The following is a 19,543-nucleotide window of genomic DNA, read 5'->3' on the forward strand; positions in this document are numbered from 1 at the left end:
GGTGGGAAATCTCAGGCCAGGCAAGAAATGTGGAGCTCAAGGCCTCTCTGTCTGGAACTCACCCTAGGCAATACCTCCCTCCAGGCCAGAGCCCTCCCTGGCTGACTGAAATGTGCCATTGAACTCTAATAGCGCCTCTTGCTTGTGCCTGGAAGGAGTATAGAAGGTTTTTTTGTGTGAATGTGTACTGTATAAAGGTAAAACATACATTTGTTGCTCCACCCAATTTGGTCTGTAGAACCTACCCACCGCTGCCACATGCCCCTTGGCAGATAGCCCAGAAGGGAATGTGATATTCAGGCTGAAGAAGGTTCCTCACCCCTGCTCTAACAGAATGGTCATTTTTGCTCTGTCAAGTAGGTAATCAAGCCTATGAGAATGTTGTAGGCCTTTGAGTTGCCTCGCCCAGTGCTCTTGTTAAACCACTGGGTGCTGTTGCACAAGGGTAAAACAGTCTAAACATGTTCTGCAGTTTGATCTGTTAGAAAGACCTATTTCTCATTATTTTGGCAGGTGCCCTGGACATTCTTAAACATTCTTAAACAAGCACAGCTGGGGGGGGGGGAGGATGGGACACATACCCTAAGGTTCATGACATTCCTTTTTGAAATACAGATTTCTGGTTTCTGTGTGCTAAGTTGGGCTATTTCAGATTTCCTAGCTCGGAAATCTGAATCTCAGCTGTTTATAAATGTTTGCTTCAAATATAAAATCAGATGTCACGGCCCTGAAATCCAAACCAGAGAAGAACCGAAATCCTCATTGATCTTTCCTGTTAGGTTGTCTCCTAAAATGGAGCTTTGTATTTTGAAAATGGAAGCCACAGATACAAAGGTCACTATTGGGTAGGCTCATCATAGAAGTCTCTCATAGTACTGATGGATGTTGACATAGCAGAGAACTGGATGGGAGGCTATAATAGCTTAGTTAAGGTGCATCTCCCTCCCAAATGGTTGATTAACATGGTGAGTATTCCCTGTGAAAATATCTCACAGCATTCTGGGTGTTCTGGGCAATTTTGGTTATTCATTAACGGCTATCTGGTGTTAAGTCTGAACCAGCTGTGAAGTGACATGAGAGTATTGCTTCTGGTGCCACTAGATCTGGTCAGCACAATTTGTCACCCATCATGCTAAATGCAGTCCACTGGGGCTTGATAAGACCTGCTGAGATTTCTGCCTGTCTTTGACTGTAAAAATAAGGAGGATGTGAATGACTTGTTATGTCTGACAAGCTACTCTTAGCTTGCTGCGTTGTGCGTACCGAATCTAGATCATATGGATTGTCCCAGTTTCTCATTTTATTTGGCTGGTGCTGGGTTACTGAAAGTGACATGTTAACACATATCCCTTCCAGCTTGCAAACCGCCTACAGTCATTTTATCTTTGGCATTTGAAGTGTAATTTTAGGTCTGAACCATAACTCATACACATCATTAGAAATCTCTTCATCTCAGATGGCATACAACTGAATGTGTGGTCTTCACGGTTTAAAAGCATTTTGTCTGATATAACTTGTAGTGATACAAAAGTTATTTCTATAGTGTTTGATCTGTGGTGGTTTGAGCTGGAGGTTTTGCACATGCAAATCATCGTGTAGTGTACAGAAATTAAGTGATGGGCATGCACATCTAAACTTATTGACACTGGAAACAGAAAGGCGTTTTTTAACCTATTATATGGGTTGTGCTGGAAGACAGTGTCAATGCAACTCTAGGCGTGTTTACTCAGAAGTAAGCCCCACTGTGTTATATAGGGTTTACTCTTAAAAAATTACAGTCTCAGAATTGTGGACTTGACATTCAGGTGGTAGAGTGACATGAATGATGGTGGAAAAGTGGAATTCTTGAGGAATTTGCTCTTTGTGAATTCTGAAGGTAACACGTTGACTACCACTGATGTACATAAGCACGTGTTTATAAACTGCCATTGGAACCTTTCTTATTTGAGTTGCATTTTAAATATGTTCCTTCAGCACTGCAATATGTCTTTATTTTACTTAATCTGACATCCAATTCTTCAGCAAAATGTATTATTGCCACAGCATTTAACTAGAATTGCATTGTACCACTCTGATTAGAAGGCCCCCTGTTTTACTGTTATTCTTTTCTGTAAACCGATTGGTATATTTATCGACTAATTTGCATAATATGTAAGAATTTTGGGGAGGGGGAATACACCAGAGAAATTAACCACCTTAATTGCAAAGGGCAGCAACAGAACCCCCTCAGGCAGCACTTCCAGTTCCTTAAACAAATGACATTGAAATGCATTATGTAAATTGCCAGCGAAATTGCATCTTAAAACACAAACAATTGACACCTGAGGAAGTGGCAGGATTTGCACATGTAATTCCTCTTTATTTCTCTGTCCCTTGATGCTTAGGTAGTCATGCAGGATTGCTGGCTTTAGCAGTGACTTCCGTGGTTAAATGAATGAACATAACAGGCTGGTAGCTGAGTAGCCATGTGTGACCCTTGCCTGGAGTACTGTCTAGCAGTGATAAAATGTTTACATTACTCTGGGGTGTCTCATACGCTCAAACTGAAATTACTTCTGAAGTTTTAAAATGTGGTGTAGCGAGAGCTGTAGCAGTGCTTGTCTTGCTTAAAATTAGCTCCTTGCTGGAATCCATATTTTGTGATACTGTTTGTTCCTTGCATTGAGTTGCTTGTAAGATAGAGTAGGAGTATACTTCTACTTCTTCTTCTTCTTCTTCTTCTTCTTATTATTATTATTATTATTATTATTATTATAAAAAATATGCTTGTGGCTGTGAATTCTCACCAGAAGCAGCACATAGGTGATTGGGGACAACTTCCTACCATCTCCTCTCCCTGCTGTGGGGAGAAATCCTGCAGCACTTTTCACATTTTTTTTCCAGGTTCCCTGAAAAAGGTGGAAGAACCAGGATTGCATATCACAGGGTGTCAGGAACAGAACAAAAATCAAATGGAGGACCCAGGACCTCACTGCAAGCCCTATCATGGATGTGGACTGGGTAGAGTCAGGGCACCCTGGTGGAAAACCAGGAGACTTGCAGAACGAGGGCGCCTGATGCCTCCTGACTAAACTCTTCTCCCTAGTTTTGCTACCCTTTACAGCTCAGTAGTAGAGATAGGAATATAGGGAACTGCCTTCTACTAAATAAAACCTGAACTTGGGACCTTCTACATGCAGAGTAGATGCTCCACTGCTGAACTATGGCCCATCCTCAAATGGAAACAAGTCTGAGCTGAAGATTGGTGGTATGATAACTTTGCAGCATCATCCATCCAATTTCAGAGTCCTTCTTGGAAGGAGGCTGGAGAAACCCAGCCAGATGGGCGGGGTGCAGTTATTGTTGTTGTTGTTGTTGTTGTCATCTTAAGTTTGGTGAGAATCAAGATCTCACTAAGGCACAAGGGTGGTGTGGCAGCCAGACTGATTTCAAAACCTGGCCATTGTGACTTGGAAGCTGCTGGTGCTATAATCAGGTCCTGGTTTTTAGTTCTAATAACCTCCTGGACAGCATCCCTTCTGTTTGGGCCTTAGCCCTGTAGGCTTCTGACTCTTGATAATCCAGTTGGTGCTGCTGGACAGCTCCGCTGCTGTTCAGCTCTTCAGTTGTAAAAATAAATAAATGAAAAAACTTCCTGGCTCAGCTGATCTGCTTCCCTTGCCTAGATTGTAAGACTGAAACAGATCATGGAAATGAGGGAGCATCTCTCTCTTTTTTAAAGCACCTGTGCAGAGTAAAAATATTGCTATCATTCTCATTTTCTGCCTTCTGGCAGATTCAAACAACAACTTTGATGACTTAATTGTGTGTATGCGCACACACGCACACAAACACGATAAGACCATTAAGGTTGTGATTTGAACCTGCATGTTACATGATTCTTTTATATAAACCAGGCCTCTGGTTTAGAGCTTTGTGTAGCAGAATTGTGTTCTCTGGAAGTGGGATGGGAGCCATTAAGTCTAGATGAACCATATTGCTAAATATACAGTAGAGTTAATGTGGCAGCTGATCTGGTCATTACCATCTGGTCTAAGAGGAAGGTGGCAGGGTTGTGTGGGTGGGAGCGACAGCCAGAGCATTCATGTTACCCTCTTACTCCCTGAGCTATGTGAGGTTTTGTTGTACTGCCACAGGCTGAGCCAATGTTGTGACTGCTGTCTCCACATGACATACTCAGGCTGGATCAGATTTTGTTGCACTTGCTCTAACATGTTCAGGCTCAGCTGAGTGCAGAAATCCAATCTGTGATGAATTAGGCTCAAACTGGACATGATGCTAAATGTGTCATTGGCAACCATCTCAGTTTTTATATGTACATAAAATTAATAACACATATGGGAGGCAATTTTCATCAGGTACACAGCACATAGAAAGGGGAGTTTTACCCCTCTCCTCCCCAGTCAACAACAACAACAACAAAATTCCCTAGCACGAATCTTCAAACAACAAGATCATCTATGTATATAAAAAAAGAAAAAGGTACCATACTGGTGAAATGGAAACAGACCTACCAGGCAATCTGTTGAGGTAGATTTTCTTCTCTCTCTCTTTTTGTTTTTTAATCTTTTATGTTCTACATTATAACTGGTTTTCTCATTACCTTTTTCATGCGATAAGTTGATTGAGAAGTGTTGAGACTGTAAAAATGAAATTACGTGAAATAATTGATTTTAGAAAGTAAACAAAGAAATTCCCCAGTGCTCAAAAGAACAGCTTTCTCTTATCACATGGCATGAAAACAGGATTTGTTTTCATTCAGGGGAAAGTACAAAATGTTGCTCGAGTGAGCCACAAAGTAACTGCCCAATTATATGAATGATTTTGAGACTTCGACCTATCTCTGTGTGCTTGTGCTGGCAAATGAAGGATGCAAATGCAACACTGGGCATTTCCAGATCATTATGTTACTGTGCTGAGGCCTACAGAATCTTTGGGTGATCAATGGCGGCATGGGGACTAATTGTGGCAGCTGGCCAACCCATCTGGTTGTTTCCCTTTAGACTTGGCCAAAGTATAGCAAGGAAAGAAGCTATAGAACAGTGGCTCCCACATCACACAAATAATACACAAATCACGACCTCAGTCTGAGTCATAGGGCAAATGTAAGGGGAAATCATGTTGTCCCAATATCCTTGGAACATCTAGTCCAGCAGTCACTTAACCTTATATCCTGCTGACTTGAAGCATTCCCACAATGGTGGGGATGAGGAAAAGCTCAGTTAATGATGCCAGGACATGAGATCCATCAGATACACATCACAAATGTGAAGGAGAGAAGTCATTGTGAGGCTGTTTACAGTGACAGGCCTCTGCTTCTTGTAACGAGTAGTTCCGCCCTAAGTTTTTGTTCTCACTGGAACTCTTCATGAGTTTGCTCAAAAGATCTGCTGTGTACCAATATGAGCTTTAGAACCGTATTAAGCCCCGTGCACTTAATACCATCACTGTGCTCGCAAGCAGAAGCAATTACCATTTACAGTGAAGTGCTCATTATTGCAAGCACAATGAGGCAAAAATGGCAGTCACGATGGAGCAGGGTTAACTATCATTACACTGTGTTCTACACCTCACTGGCGCCTCCGAAAACCAGTCTAAATATATTTACTAAATAAGTTTGTGACCAGCCCTCTAATTGGCCCCAAGTTCCATGGGGAGGCATGAGCAAGAAGGATGATTCCGACAGGAGTATTAGCAGCAATTAATTCATGTACCATCGAGAGTTTAGTGCCTTGTGAAAAGTTATTTCACAGACAAAGCCTATACATTTGCTTCTGTTGGAGGTGATGACTATTATTATACCCCTGGATAGCATGGAAGAAAGCCTTATACTCTGTAAAAGATTAAAGAGACTATATCACTTTTTACATAATGCTGTATATGGAAATAGGATATGAATACTGAATGAACCTGGGGGATTTTTTTCTCTTTGGCAAAAAAGCTCTAACCTTCTTTAACCCATGTCAAACAGGCAGAATTGCTACAAGCTTTTACAGAATATTTGATGAAGATTTCCCCTATAGTAGCTTCCCCAACTTTAAATAATTTATTTCAAACCACTTGCCAAACATTTTGGAGGGGGCGGCGGAATACAGGCTGGCACAAGCCTCCTTTTTATTATCGATCCATTACCTAAGCATCTTTTTTAAAAAAATCACCTTGGACAGAACATTTGTGTTTAAAACTGTAGTGGTTTCTGAAGATGCAGGCATGCTTGGTTTAAACAGAAAGTTTCTGGCATCATTAAAAAGGGGAGTTTAAAGAAATGCATGAAGGCCCAAATATTTTATAAGCAATGCGCCCATGTTTGTTATTGGGTATCATGGATGAAGATTCTGGATAGAAAGAGACAGTCATAAATCAGCTCTAGTAGTTGTCAGAAATCACAAGGATGGGTAGTTTACTTCCTTGCATCCGTCTGAGAAGCTGAGCCATCAAAGAGAGAGTGCCCTGAAGATGCTGGGTCCCATCTCACCAAAGATGGCTCTGCATCTTCTCTGGGTGGGAGTCTACCCTAGTCACATATAAAGCAGGCAGTGAGTTTGTAGCCCGTTGTAAGAGCAGGTGGTGTGGTGTATGTTCAGGGCCAGATTTAGGTTTCATGAGGTCCAAAGCTACTGAAGGTAATGGGGCCCTTTATATGTCCAGCTGTCCTTTGTCAACAACAAATTGTGACTGCTTTTTGTGTTGAATATATGCTATATGGTAATTTATGGACCTAATAGGTATCAAAAGCCATTTGCACATTTTGCCATGCAACTAGCAGAATGTAGGCACCCTATATATGGAAATGAGCAAACCAGTGATATTTTAGGGAGCAGGCTAGCAGGTGGGGCCCATTACTTACATCATAGAAGCCTACACAACACAAAACAAAACATTGTTGCTGTATGTAGGTTTTATTTTATTTGTTTTTTATCTTATACAGTCATACCTCGTGTTGCGTTTGCTTCAGGTTGAGCGTTTTCAGGTTGCATCCCATGGCGACCTGGAAGTACCGGAAAGGGTTTCGCCGCTCACGCATGCGCAGATGCTCAAAATGATGTCACATGCATGTGCAGAAGCGGCAAATTGCAACCCGCGCATGCGCAGACATGGGTTGCATTCTGCTCATGTTGCGAACGGGGCTCCAGAACGGATCCCGTTCACAACCAGAGGTACCACTGTATTCTGGAAATGTAAATCCAGTTTTTTTCCTTCCTTTAATTTTTATTGGGGTTCCCCAGAGAGTGGGGCCCTAAGCTATAGTTTGTTTAGCTTATACGTAAATCCGGCACTGGTGGTGTGTGTATTGTGCCTCCAGTCCCAATGTTTGTCTTCATTGCTCAGTTCTGATATCCTGGTGAAACTCCTGGCTCAACCCTGACAGAGAGCACCCAGGCCAAACGCTGTATGAGAAGACTTGAAGGGGAAAAAAAGAAGCACACCAAATAAACATCCCAAATCAAGTCACCATTCAGTCTGACCTAGGAGCGAAAGTGATTTCATTGCACTGAACCTATCCACTGAATGTTTTCCCATTGAGCCCTGTACAACATTGAGGGAAACCTGCCCTTGGGTTAATGGCATGTGCAACTCAGAGAAGGGTCTGAAGGCATGCACAGCGTTTCTACTGATGAAGCAGAGTAAATCTGGACCATGGAAGTGGGGTGGGAGACTGCCTGGGAACTGTGTGTAAAACTGTTCTGAGCTCCTCAGAGGAAGAGCAGAGTATAAATACAGTGGTACCTCGGGTTACATATGCTTCAGGTTACAGACGCTTCAGGTTACAGACTCCGCTAACCCAGAAATAGTGCTTCAGGTTAAGAACTTTGCTTCAGGATGAGAACAGAAATCGTGTGGCAGTGGTGCGGCGGTGGCAGCGGGAGGCCACATTAGCTAAAGTGGTGTTTCAGGTTAAGAACAGTTTCAGGTTAAGAACAGACCTCTGGAACGAATTAAGTACGTAACCCGAGGTACCACTGTAAAATGAGGACACGCTTCCTATTTTGATTGGAGGAGATGCAGTGGGGGGGTGATAATGGATTCCCTACCTCCTCCCCAGGTGCCTTTTGTACCCTCTTTTGATCAACAGAACAGGATTGCTGTACACAATCTTATGTACATTGCTTAGGGTTTTTTTGTTTTTGTTTTGTTTTACAAAGCAGTTTATGAATACAGTACTTTTAAATAAAATGAAAATTCTAAATAAAATTAATATTAAGTAAGTCAACTATCCACTATTGACATGTATAGAAGGCTGAAATCAAGAACATCACAATGCAGGTGGACCTATGTGTCCAATTTTTTCTTTCTTTCTTTTTAATACCCAGGAAAGATGTATTTGTTTTAACAAAATTTATATACCACTCGATTGTAATAAAACCTCTATGCAGTTTACAATAAATATTAAGACCATCAACAAAACAGTAAAAAAATAACCAATTAAAACATTTAAAATATAATTAAAAGAAACTATAAAAAAGATAAAAATGCATCAACACCTATGTTTCTGGATAGGTTTGTCCGAAACAAAAATGTTTTAAGAGAGTATTCTGGAGAGGAGGCAGTTCCAATAAGCTTGTCCACATTGCCAGGTTGCACTAAAAGGAAAAAAAAATAGTGCCTTACTGACAACCAGGACCAATTCTGATAGCACCATGACATTCAGGTTTCAACTGTTCTCCTTACCTAGAAATGTCATAGGGGATGCTTGGACAAAACTTCTGGTGTGTTTGAATGAATAATTTTGCTCTAGTATCCTCTGTGACAGGCATCCCCAAACTCAGCCCTCCAGCTGTTTTGGGACTACAATTCCCATCATCCCTGACCACTGGTCCTGTTAGCTAGGGATGATGGGAGTTGTAGTCCCAAAACAGCTGGAGGGCTGAGTTTGGGGATGCCTGTTCTGTGACATTGCAGAGGATTCTGGAGTGCATCTCTTAATTTGAATACCAGTTCACTGGCACTTCTAAAATATCGCTGCCCCAAGTGATCAGTTGCACTATTTTTTGCATTCCGGTTATCCCTCCTAATAATCTAATTATTTTCCAGCTATGTGTGCTTAGTGGTATACGAAGTATATTTCACAAGCTTTACTTTGCTACAAATGTCATTTAGGATTTTAACAGGTGGCACCATGAGCGCATATTTGATAGTTTCCACAAAAAATAATTCATTTCAAGTTGTAAAGCTTTCTAACTATTTCAGACCTCCCCCCCCCCCCCGGACCTTTTCATATGAGCCAACCAAGAGCCACCATATTAAAGGAGGCAGCCTTTTATTATTAGTCATCTTGAAAGACTGCAGCTGTTCCCACAATCTTTTGTTTACCCTTTATTTGAATTTTGTTGTTTCTTGCTTGCACAGTCCTTGTTTAGACATTTTCCTTCATAAATTTAGCATTGACACTGATATCTTCAGAAACCTTATTTTTTTCTGGGTAAGAAAACCACAACATATTAAAAATACAAAAGTCTCAAAAGCACACTCGCTATTTCTGTTACCTATTTATTTCCTCTGAGACTGCACAGTATATGTAAACTCCCTGTGTAGGAGGTATTTCAGAATTTCACATAAAGCATAACATAATAAATGTTGCTAGAATTCCTCTTTTCTTGACACTCATTGGAAACTGTCACAGAAACTTATATACCAGTTCCATAAAAATGAATACTGGCAACAGCCACAGAGTGGCATGCACTACCACAATGTTTTCCAGCATGTGGTAGAATCCGCTTGGTAACTGGTCTGTGTAGGAGCAATCCCAAAGGACTATGAATGCTCCCCTTATTCTCCTCAGGATGGGATATTTATGACAAGGAAATGTTGTGTTTTCCCCAGAAACTGAAGACAGCACAGTTTTAAATGGGCAACACAAATTGTGCGATGTATATATATTGCCTTTCGCATTTATATCCAGCTGGGTGTAAACTTGCAATTATCAAATGAAGTTAGCGCTGTATATTAAAGACAGCTGTCTTATTGTAGAGCTTCCTTCAGGGGCTTCAGAACAGCTGGAAACTATATTTGTGAAAGATTTCTGAAAGATAAGGGATTGGATCGAATGGTGTTGCTTAGCGGATGGTAAGGCTTCCGCCCGTTAATTGGGGAGGGAAGTCATTTTCATCCATTTCCCCTCCCACCTGTAGCTCCACCCCTATATATCTGACCTGGAGGGTCTCCAGAACAGATTTAGGGGAGCATAGGAGGCTGGAGGTGGGAGGAGGAATTACGGTACTGACAACAGCTTCTGCTCCTCTGTTCTGTTGATGGAAGTCTTACTGTTGACTGACACTGTTGAATACATCCCTGTGCCTTCTTTGTAGATGCAGAATACACCAAGTCAATCTGTTGGCTCTGCCAGCTGGAGAATCATAGTTATGGTCAAATATGAGCCTCTTTATTCAAGTTCAGCCTTCATAGGTGTTCGCTTTTGGTTCACAGCCAGACACATTGGATATTGGGTTAAATACAAGACTAGGGCAAGACTGCGGCCAGTTTCCTGGCTCCTTTGCCTCCGATAGGCAGATATTCAACAGGATTGGTATGGAGATGCAGAGACGGGAGAAGTTCCATTTTTTAAAATTATTGCTAGATGTGAAAGAGCCCTGACAATTAACCCAAAAAATTGTAGCAAACTGCTTCTGAGTACGTGTTACTGCACAACATAAACATGCTTTAATACACCTACAAAGAAAATTAAGAACTGCCTGTCTTGAAGAAATTCAGGTAAATGGTTGAAAGTCGATAAGGCTGTATTCATGCTGTTTTTTTCCTCCTTTTATGCAGGGTGGATTGCTATGCTGGGAGCAATATGGCTTCTCGTGTTAGCCAACATTCAGGATTTTGAGATGATTCTGAGTAGAGTGGAATGGGCAACACTCCTTTTCTTTGCAGCACTCTTTGTTTTAATGGAGGTAAGAAGAAGAGTTACCCCCCCCCCAATCCCTGTAAGTTTTGATGCCTTGAAGTCGATGGTAGAATAATAGTGTGTTAGGAGATCTTTGCATGCTCACACAGGAGAGGAGATTGCAATAGGCCATTCCTTTGAAATTGAAGAGGCGCGTATGCTACAGCACTCTTGTTAAGATGAGATTCTAGATTTCATTGTATATGCAACTTCAGTGCCTATTATTGTGACAAGTGGAATATGCATGGAAGGAAGTCTCGTGTAACCATCCATTGGGTCCCAGTCAGTGTAGCCTTCACTGTTACCTTTTAGCTCAGGAGTGAAAAAGAAAGCTTTGACCACCCTCGCAATGTTACCCTTACTATTCCTTAGAAGGGAACGGCAACCATTTCTTTGCACTGCAGAAAGTAATCGGAGGAAGTCAGTGACATGGTAAAGCAAGGCCAAGGCTTTGCTTTTGCTGCTTCTGATGAATCCATTGCTTTGAAATGACAGAGACATGAATGCTATAGGTCTCTTTTGTTAACATGAGTTTCTAGATTCCATTGTATATGCTACTTAAATGCCCATTGTTATCACAAGTGGAACATGTGTGGGCAGAGGGTTTGTATATCACAGATTACCATGCGCCAGTGCCTCATTCTTCACCAGAAGTTAAAAACCAGCCATTTAATTATACTGTAGAGAGTAAACGGGTTCAGTCAGGGACAGTGGCAGAGCAAGCCGATTGGGAACCTGGTGTGGTGTGTGTGCCCTGCACCCAGGGGTGGGGCCAGCTGCCCGAGGGGCAGGGCGGGACGCTCCGTGTGGCCTCCAAGGAGTCTGCCTGCCTCCTCCCACTCAGCTGCCCTACAGCTGAGGGGGAGGTGGTGGGCAGACCATTTTGGGCAGCATGGAGCCTGCAGGCGCCCAAGCCACCACGTCACTCCCAGGAGAGACACGTGGCTCAGGCACGCTGCAGGCCCCGCGATGAGTGCTGCCCACCATATTGTCACCCCCCTCAATGGTGCCACTGGGGCGGCCCCCCCACTGCACCCCCTTCCTCCGCCCCTGGTCAGGGATCCACTAAGGTAGAGCTAAGGCTTTCTTTGCTTCTGGTAAATCAACTGTCTGGGATAGGTTTTCTCCCTCTGCCAGCTGTGTGCCAGATTGCATCCCATTGACTTTGAATTCAGTGGAAGCCACTGAGAAATAAGGAAGCCTTCACCTGCATATTTATCATTGTTCTCTTTCTTGGTGCCATAGAATCTGGGTTTTAAGAACCTGATAGAAAGAGAGAAATCATGTTGTGAATACCTTTCAGGAAGGGAGGAAGGTGTATGGAGGGACACATTGTACAAACACCAGAATCCTTGTCATTGAGTGCCAGCATGTGCTTTACTGCAACATGTTTGCTTAACCACAGTGCACTGTTTTCATGGAGAAAGTAGAGGAGGATAGTTAGGACAGAACTGAGACAGAGGCTATATCTTTTCCAAGTCACCTCAGCTGTTTGTTATCCAGGGCCTATGTGTCATGTTCACTCATGTTTCTACTATATGGATGCATGGACCAAGGGACCATTTTGTTTCCCCAATGCTGAAACGGGGCCTGAATAGAACTGTGCTCAGTGCATACCTTGTGTGTGTGTGTCCTTAGCAAGTGTAGTAGCTCTGATGTACACACAAAACATATGCAAGATTCCTTATTGAAAAAGAAGGGCTAACTCCATATTTGTTGTGCACGTGGAACTGTCATCTCCACTGAAGTGACTAGAGAAGTCTGAATTGGCCGCAGCTGCATATGTCATTCTGAAGACCACGCATCCAGTTGCAGCATAAAGGAGTTTGCAGCATATCACTGTCTCCTGATAAAAGGATGGTGACCCTTAAAAGGAGTCTATACCCTTTAGTGTCATCAACCTAAGTTAGAAAGACTGCAGGACGATCATAATGTCTGTTCAGGCTTGAAAGAGCAATTTCTTCACAGTAGATTTACCAGTTTCAGCAAATATTATTTGCACAAATCATATAGCCAGCTTGAGAAACAGAGCTCAGAGACAGGGCACTGGCTATAGATGTTTAGTAGAAATAGAAACTTTTCCTGTGCTTGCCAGTGTTCCATTGCTATGTTTCTAATGGGAAAAAAATTAAAAACTGCAAGGGGGAAGCATTTTTCAGGGGGAGCTGTTAACCACTCTGCTGATTCTCACCTTTAAGAGTCATTGAGTACCTAGACTGGCGTTAGGAGAGCAGCACAGGGCTGCGAATTCGGTATTTTCCTTGCAGTGTTCTGATCTATCCTTGAGAAACAAGCTGGTTCAAGAAGATGGAATCAGTATGTGTGTCTATACAACTCCAGCAGATGGAGTGTATTAGGGCTGTGTGCTTCCCCCAGAAATCTTATTCAGGACCCAATCCAGTGTGTTGAAATGAAACTCAAAGTGACTTACAAAAACAAACTCGAAAAACTAGTATAAAGACAAGTATACAACAACCTAAAATTGACAAGTAAGAGAGAGACATATATAAACAAATTTAGCTGTACCCCACCCCATCCAAAGATAAAAGACTAGAGAGATGCTACTGCATCTTATTCTTGCAGGGGTGTGACAGCATGAGAAAGCCAATTCAGAGTGCTTTCATCCATTGTTGTTGAATCATCCTTAAATGTGGATATGACCTTCAACCCTAATTTTTATCTAGGAATTTTGAAGATGGAACCTTGAGAGTCTATATAACCAGCTAAGCCACACTAATACCTTTTAGCTGGGGTTTTGCTTTTTTTGGCAGACATTCTCTGTAGCTCTGACTGCTTATGGCACTCAGTTGTGGCTTGTGGTGGTGTTTTCAATGCCATTCCTCACTGAGTATTCAGCCCTTGACTTAACTGTGAAACAGAGAAAGAAAGTTCAACAGGTTTGAGCTACTGGGAATTAAGGTTATTTTGGTGGTTCTGTCAGAGGCATGTGTACTATATACTCCTTCTTTATGTCACTGCAAACATGATGTTTGCTTGTTATTTTATGTGTTTTTGGTTTACCCGCTAGAGCAGTTAATGCTTGAAACAAGCAGACAGCTGAATGTGTACTGTGTCTTGGAAACTTGAGGAGGATACACTTTCTGATTCACATTTACTGTAGGTGGTGGCTTGGGTATGCTACTGTTCCACCTGTATTTGCTGCAGTAAACATGTAGCCATGATTCTATAAACAGGAGATGCATATCACCATAGACTTGGTGGACATGTGTCATAGAAACATCTGTGAACCCAGTTTGCCATATAAAATCTAAAGCATGATTCCACTGTTATTTCCAACATAGGCAACAGCTGGAAAGAGCATCCATGTTAATTCCCATTGAATACCTGATGATGATGATGACCCACCCATCTGGCTGGGTTTCTTTAGCTACTCTGGGCGGCTTACAGCATATCTAAAAACATAATAAAAATATCAAGCGTTAAAAACTTCCTGATACAGGGCTGCCTGGAAACACTGGGTGCATGTTATTGCAGCAGATTCACAGCAGTGTATTCAAAATGGACAACCCCCTTAAAAAACAAAGAAACATTCAAAACACCATTGTTTGGGTGCCTGAGATATCAAATAATGGTAAAGAACATTCTGACTTAGGATGAAAGAAAAGTCAGTAATAGAATGTTTCAAGTTGATGGAGCTGTCTTGAGGGATGTGGAAAGTTCTTTTGTTTAGAAGAGAATGATATTTGAGATTTGTGAGGGTCTGCATTTCAAATACTAATTCCGAGAAAGGAGCTGGTTATATACTTTTTTGCTACAGACCACTAGCTACCTTTACAGATGTGAAAGCTTTGAACCTAAGGCTTTTGCACAACTTCTGAGCTACACAACTGGGATTACTTGAAACAACTATGATGTCTGAAACCACTTGTGCATAACGAAAAACTGGAACAGAAAGGGCTATGTAGAGGTCCCAGAAATTTACTTTAGAATGCAGCTCATCTTTAGGAGTATCTCCTAAAAACTACAGACCACATGAAGACGTTATAACGATCTCTATCCTGGAAATCCATGTTCTTACTAGTTTTAGCAAGGAGTGGGAACCCTCCCACCAAACTATATTAACAAGAAATGGGGGAAAGCCCCCTAAAAGCCAACTAATAAATAAAAAAAAGCAAGAACATAATTTCCCAGAGTCCTTGGGTAGGAATACAAATCTGCTCATGGTTCTTCCTGGTATATGAATGGATTTGGTCAGGTGGGACTGCCTGGGTTGTTTTCAAAGGTGGAACTTTACGCGACTCCCCAGTGATTAGATTTCAAACAGTGTTCCTAGAAGAAGAGATGTGATTCTTAAACTTTGAAGTATTGCTTCAAATGGGAATAGAATGTCTGCATTATTGCCTTTTGATTAAATGTGGTTTCCAGAGCAACAAGTACAAATCAGTGTATTTTCTGCTAGGAGTACTAATCTTTTCAATGCTGCTAGTTATGCTACATTTTAGGCTGATATATAGCAATGTAGGTAACAATTTGTTTTTTGCTGTTCTAGAGTTTCTAACTTCCTGGGTTATGCCAAATCAACAACTTCATCACATAATCATAGCTGCAGCTTCCAAGTTCTTGCTGTGAATTTTGCCCATACTGAGGTGGACCTGCCCAAAGAGAGGAAAACAAAAGAAAGGCAGGAGCCCCCCATTATTCAGGGGCTCTTAAGTGCACGTTTAACTTGATTTAATATGACCAAAGCCCATCCTTTTGTTAGTGAAACTTCATATGCTGATGGCCCCAAGCCAGGGCTATTTGTCCTGAAGGCTCTATGGTCTTTCTGTTTACTGGATCTGGAAACTGAGCCAGAACTCTGAAAACTTCTCTGAAGTTGTTGATGAGATAACTAACTCTGAAACTGGGAGGAGAACCCCAGAACTTTCAGCCTCTCTGGGGAGCTCTCCCTGGTCCTGCAGAACCTGAGTCCGTTACCCATAACATTTGCCTATTGCCAGCACCTGCCAACTGCTACTGGTTGAGTGCAATTGAAGGTCAGTGCCTATAAGGTGTGGTATAGTGCCTCATGGATTCCTCTTAAGCTGGCCAGAATAGGACCCTATTTTGGCTAAACTGAAAAGCTTATTGGTTGCATTCTGGCTCAGTTAAGGGACAAGCTAAATGTGGACCATCACAGTTATTTTGTGAGGGACAAAATAGGCAAAGTTATAGCTTTAATAATTACATTAATAATTGATAGTTAACTTAATAATTAAGTAACCAACTTTTAGTATAATTCTTACCACGATAAGTTTGTTCGATGAAAGTTTAATTGAACCAACTTCTCTTGGTAAGAACTGTAATAAAAGTTAGTGGATCAAATATTGCCTTGCTTATTGGTAGAATATCTGTTTTGAAGGGCCACCAAAACGGCAATCAACTCTGTACTAAGGGCTATTTTACATAAACATTTAAAGTGTTTATTTTATAAATGTTGATTTTTCCTCCCCACATCTAGGCTTTGGCTCACCTTCATTTAATAGAATACATTGGAGAACAGACAGCTTTATTAATAAAGGTACCATTTATAATAACATCTTACAGTGCAGAAATGGAGAAACCTCTTTGTTGCATATATACAAAGTATTATATTATTAAACTACAGTGTACATTCTGATGTCAGGGATACAAGGAGGATGCCTTGGGCTCTTTTATGTGTTACATTGCGTGGACAGGCGGATTCCTCCCAACTGCAGGCGACCCCCGAGCGGAACAATGACTCAAGACAACGTGCTATGGGATTAAAATTGGCTACAACTTTATTAAGTTTCAGATACAGGGAGACCTTGGCTCAGGCATTGGGCATTTATCCTTCCCAGTCCCCAGCCGGGGATCTGGGAGACTTTAGGGTTATCCAGAATGTGTGGGGATTGGCCTAGCTCTGGAGAACATATGTTCAAGCAGAGAACCCGCCCCCCGTTTCGTCGCAACGGGAGAGCAATGACAACCTCTCGGCATATGGCCAATGCCTCCCCTCAAGATGCCTTTAACGGGGAACCCTGGGATCCCCGCTGCAAGGGGGTATGGGTCACCGCTTCACGCCCCCCCCCCAATTTAGGAAGATAGATTAAAGGATTTTGCCCAAGGCCTGAAACCGCCAAGTTGTGACATTTTGCTACGGGGAAGGCAAAACCTGCCAATGCAGGAAAATTCCTTTCCGGCCCTTCAACAGTGACCCTGACGTAGCAGCGCCTGCGTACCTGTGGAGAAGAGGTTAACCTGCAAAAGAAGACTTAACTGAGGGAGGGGAGGGTGGGAGAAGCTCTGGAGCTGACTGCCACTTCGCAGGTAAGATTCACTTTCTGTTGTGTGGGCAGGACGGTTCCTCCCCTTACTTGGCCAATCCTCTGGCAACGCCTCCCCAGGCGGGATTGGGTGATTGGCTGAGGTAGGCGGAGACCTCCAGGTATTCAGCCTAGGGAGAATGAAGCCAGCCCAAACTACCAGGAGTCGCACTGGAATCCAGGGGGCTGCACACGACCACACAAAAGGCACCTCCCATTTGATGTGGGGAATGGTCATTTCTCCTATCCGACCCTGGATGCAACAAAATTATGAACACCTTCAGCAGTGAAATAATGGATTCCCCCCTTTTGGATATGTGGTGTAAAGCAAGCTCATTACAAAGAGATACAGACTGTTTCCTATCACAGATGACATTAGTGGTATTTAGCACTAGGAGACTATTAGTGCAACTGTGCAGAGAGCCAATGTCAGGAGTCTGCACTGTTGGGAATCCAATGCATCCTATGCCACAACTCAGAGGGCACCTCTCCTTTGAAAACCCAAACACGTCTCTTCTACTCCTTGCTTTGCTCTCTTCAAGAGAGAGTGAGAGAGCAAGCAAGGAGAAGCAACAACCTTAACCAGACCTTTTCTTCTCCATCTTGTTGGTGCTGTAGATGGAACCCAGAGGAAATGTCTGCACAATAGCAAGGTGGAAGACTTGGGGCTGCTCCCCCTTCCCTGAAACAGGAGCTCACATTGACTTTAGATTCACTTAGGGAGAGCTGTTAAGACCTTGATCAGAGGTGGGGAACTTAGGACCTACAGGCTTCATTAGGCCTGCTGTGTCTCCCTGTATGGCCCACGAGGCCATTGTGGCCACACCTTACCCAACTGCCTCCAGCTGTGGGGCTGTTAAAGTTGCGGTGGCCCCCGCAACTCCCCTTGTTAAGTCACTTTGTAGGGCTAACTACCCAACTATTGTTGGGTCTTCAAAGTGCAGTGCAGGGCTCTGTGCAAATACTGATGATGAGCTGGTTGTTGGTGCTTGAAGAGAGCCCAACGCATCCTGCCAGCATCACCTGCCTGTTGGGGCTTCGGAGACCAGCCTTGATAATCAACAGGAATTGTCTGGGTCCACCAGGAACTTCCTAGTGCAGCTGAAGGGACTGGAAGATGTCACTTGAATTCAAAGTCCTTTCTTGAACCCTTTAAATCTAAGTCACTACCCCTGGTAAGAGAAGAAGAAGAAGAAGAAGAAGAAGAAGAAGAAGAAGAAGAAGAAGAAGAAGAAGAAATCTCCATTACAAGCTGGAATTTTCCCCTCTCTCCAGAGGGGGTAGTTTAGTCAGACAATTATTATACTGTTTTTACTTTTTTATGCACTTGGAGGTCACATCTGTTTTAAAGCATAGGGTTGATTTATGTGGGAAATCTGCACAATTTTGGCTTTAGTTAAAAAAGAGAAACCAATGTGGCAATTTTGTCCACAAAATAATAGCTTTCAGGGCAAAGGGGACTCTAAATTTCTTTCTTTCTTTCTTTCTTTCTTTCTTTCTTTCTTTCTTTCTTTCTTTCTTTCTTTCTTTCTTTCTTTCTTTCTATACCAGGTGGTCCCTGAAGACCAACGCTTGACAGTTGCAATCATTTTAGTGCTCTGGGTCTCTGCCATGGCATCATCCCTCATTGATAATATTCCATTCACTGCTACAATGGTAAGTTGCATTTTTTTCTGTTAAGGGGCTGGAGGGGAGAGAAGTACAAAAACAGAAGTGTATACCTGGGCCAGTGAAGGTTTCCTTCCAGTCCTCACAAATATCAGTTTACAAAAGCCTGTTTGTTGCCAAGGGGTCCCTTTTGATAATGCTTTGGGACGCCAGATTTAAAAGTTATGGTATAATAAAAAGAAAAGTGTTTGAGATGCAAGCTTAGTGTCTTTCTTTTCTTGACTACCTTGAAAAACTGTATCCCACACCATGCAGTTTCACCTGCAGACTTCTAGTACTTTTAATTATACTCTTTTAACCTTGGGCTAAAGGTCAGAAATTCCAGTGTCAGTGCGACACAGTCATTCAACAATAACAAGAAACAGATATTCCAAATCTGAAATGTAATGGAGAAAATGAATAAATAAGCTGTTGCATCCAATGGTGTCCCTCAGCTGGTAAGGCTCCCTTCAGAAGAACAGGGAAGGGAGCAATTTTCAACGAATCTTCCTTCCCCTTGCAACCTCCCCATGTCCTAAATCTGTTTTGGAACAGATTTCAGACAAAGTGGACGGCAACAAGAATTGCTGGAAATTGCTTCCTTCCCCATTCTGTTGGTGGAAACCTTATTGTCAGCTGAGCAATGTGGTTGGATATATCGCAAGTGGTTTTTTTGAAAGATTGATTAAAAACATGGTGGAAATGGAGCAAAAACTCA

General features: G+C 42.4%; 1 protein-coding gene across 2 annotated transcripts in view; it reads left to right on the plus strand.

Moving 5' to 3' along the window:
* OCA2 (OCA2 melanosomal transmembrane protein) overlaps positions 1–19,543 on the plus strand; it is a 158,381-nt gene that overhangs the window by 94,212 nt on the left and 44,626 nt on the right. For both annotated transcript variants that reach the window (XM_079972593.1, XM_079972592.1), the window contains exons 19-21: positions 10,771–10,898; positions 16,353–16,412; positions 18,730–18,834. In XM_079972593.1, the coding sequence (XP_079828719.1) occupies positions 10,771–10,898; positions 16,353–16,412; positions 18,730–18,834 (293 nt within the window). The remainder of the gene's footprint in view (positions 1–10,770; positions 10,899–16,352; positions 16,413–18,729; positions 18,835–19,543) is intronic.

This window comes from Podarcis cretensis (genome assembly GCF_951804945.1).
Source record: "Podarcis cretensis genome assembly, chromosome: 4".
NCBI lineage: Eukaryota > Metazoa > Chordata > Lepidosauria > Squamata > Lacertidae > Podarcis > Podarcis cretensis.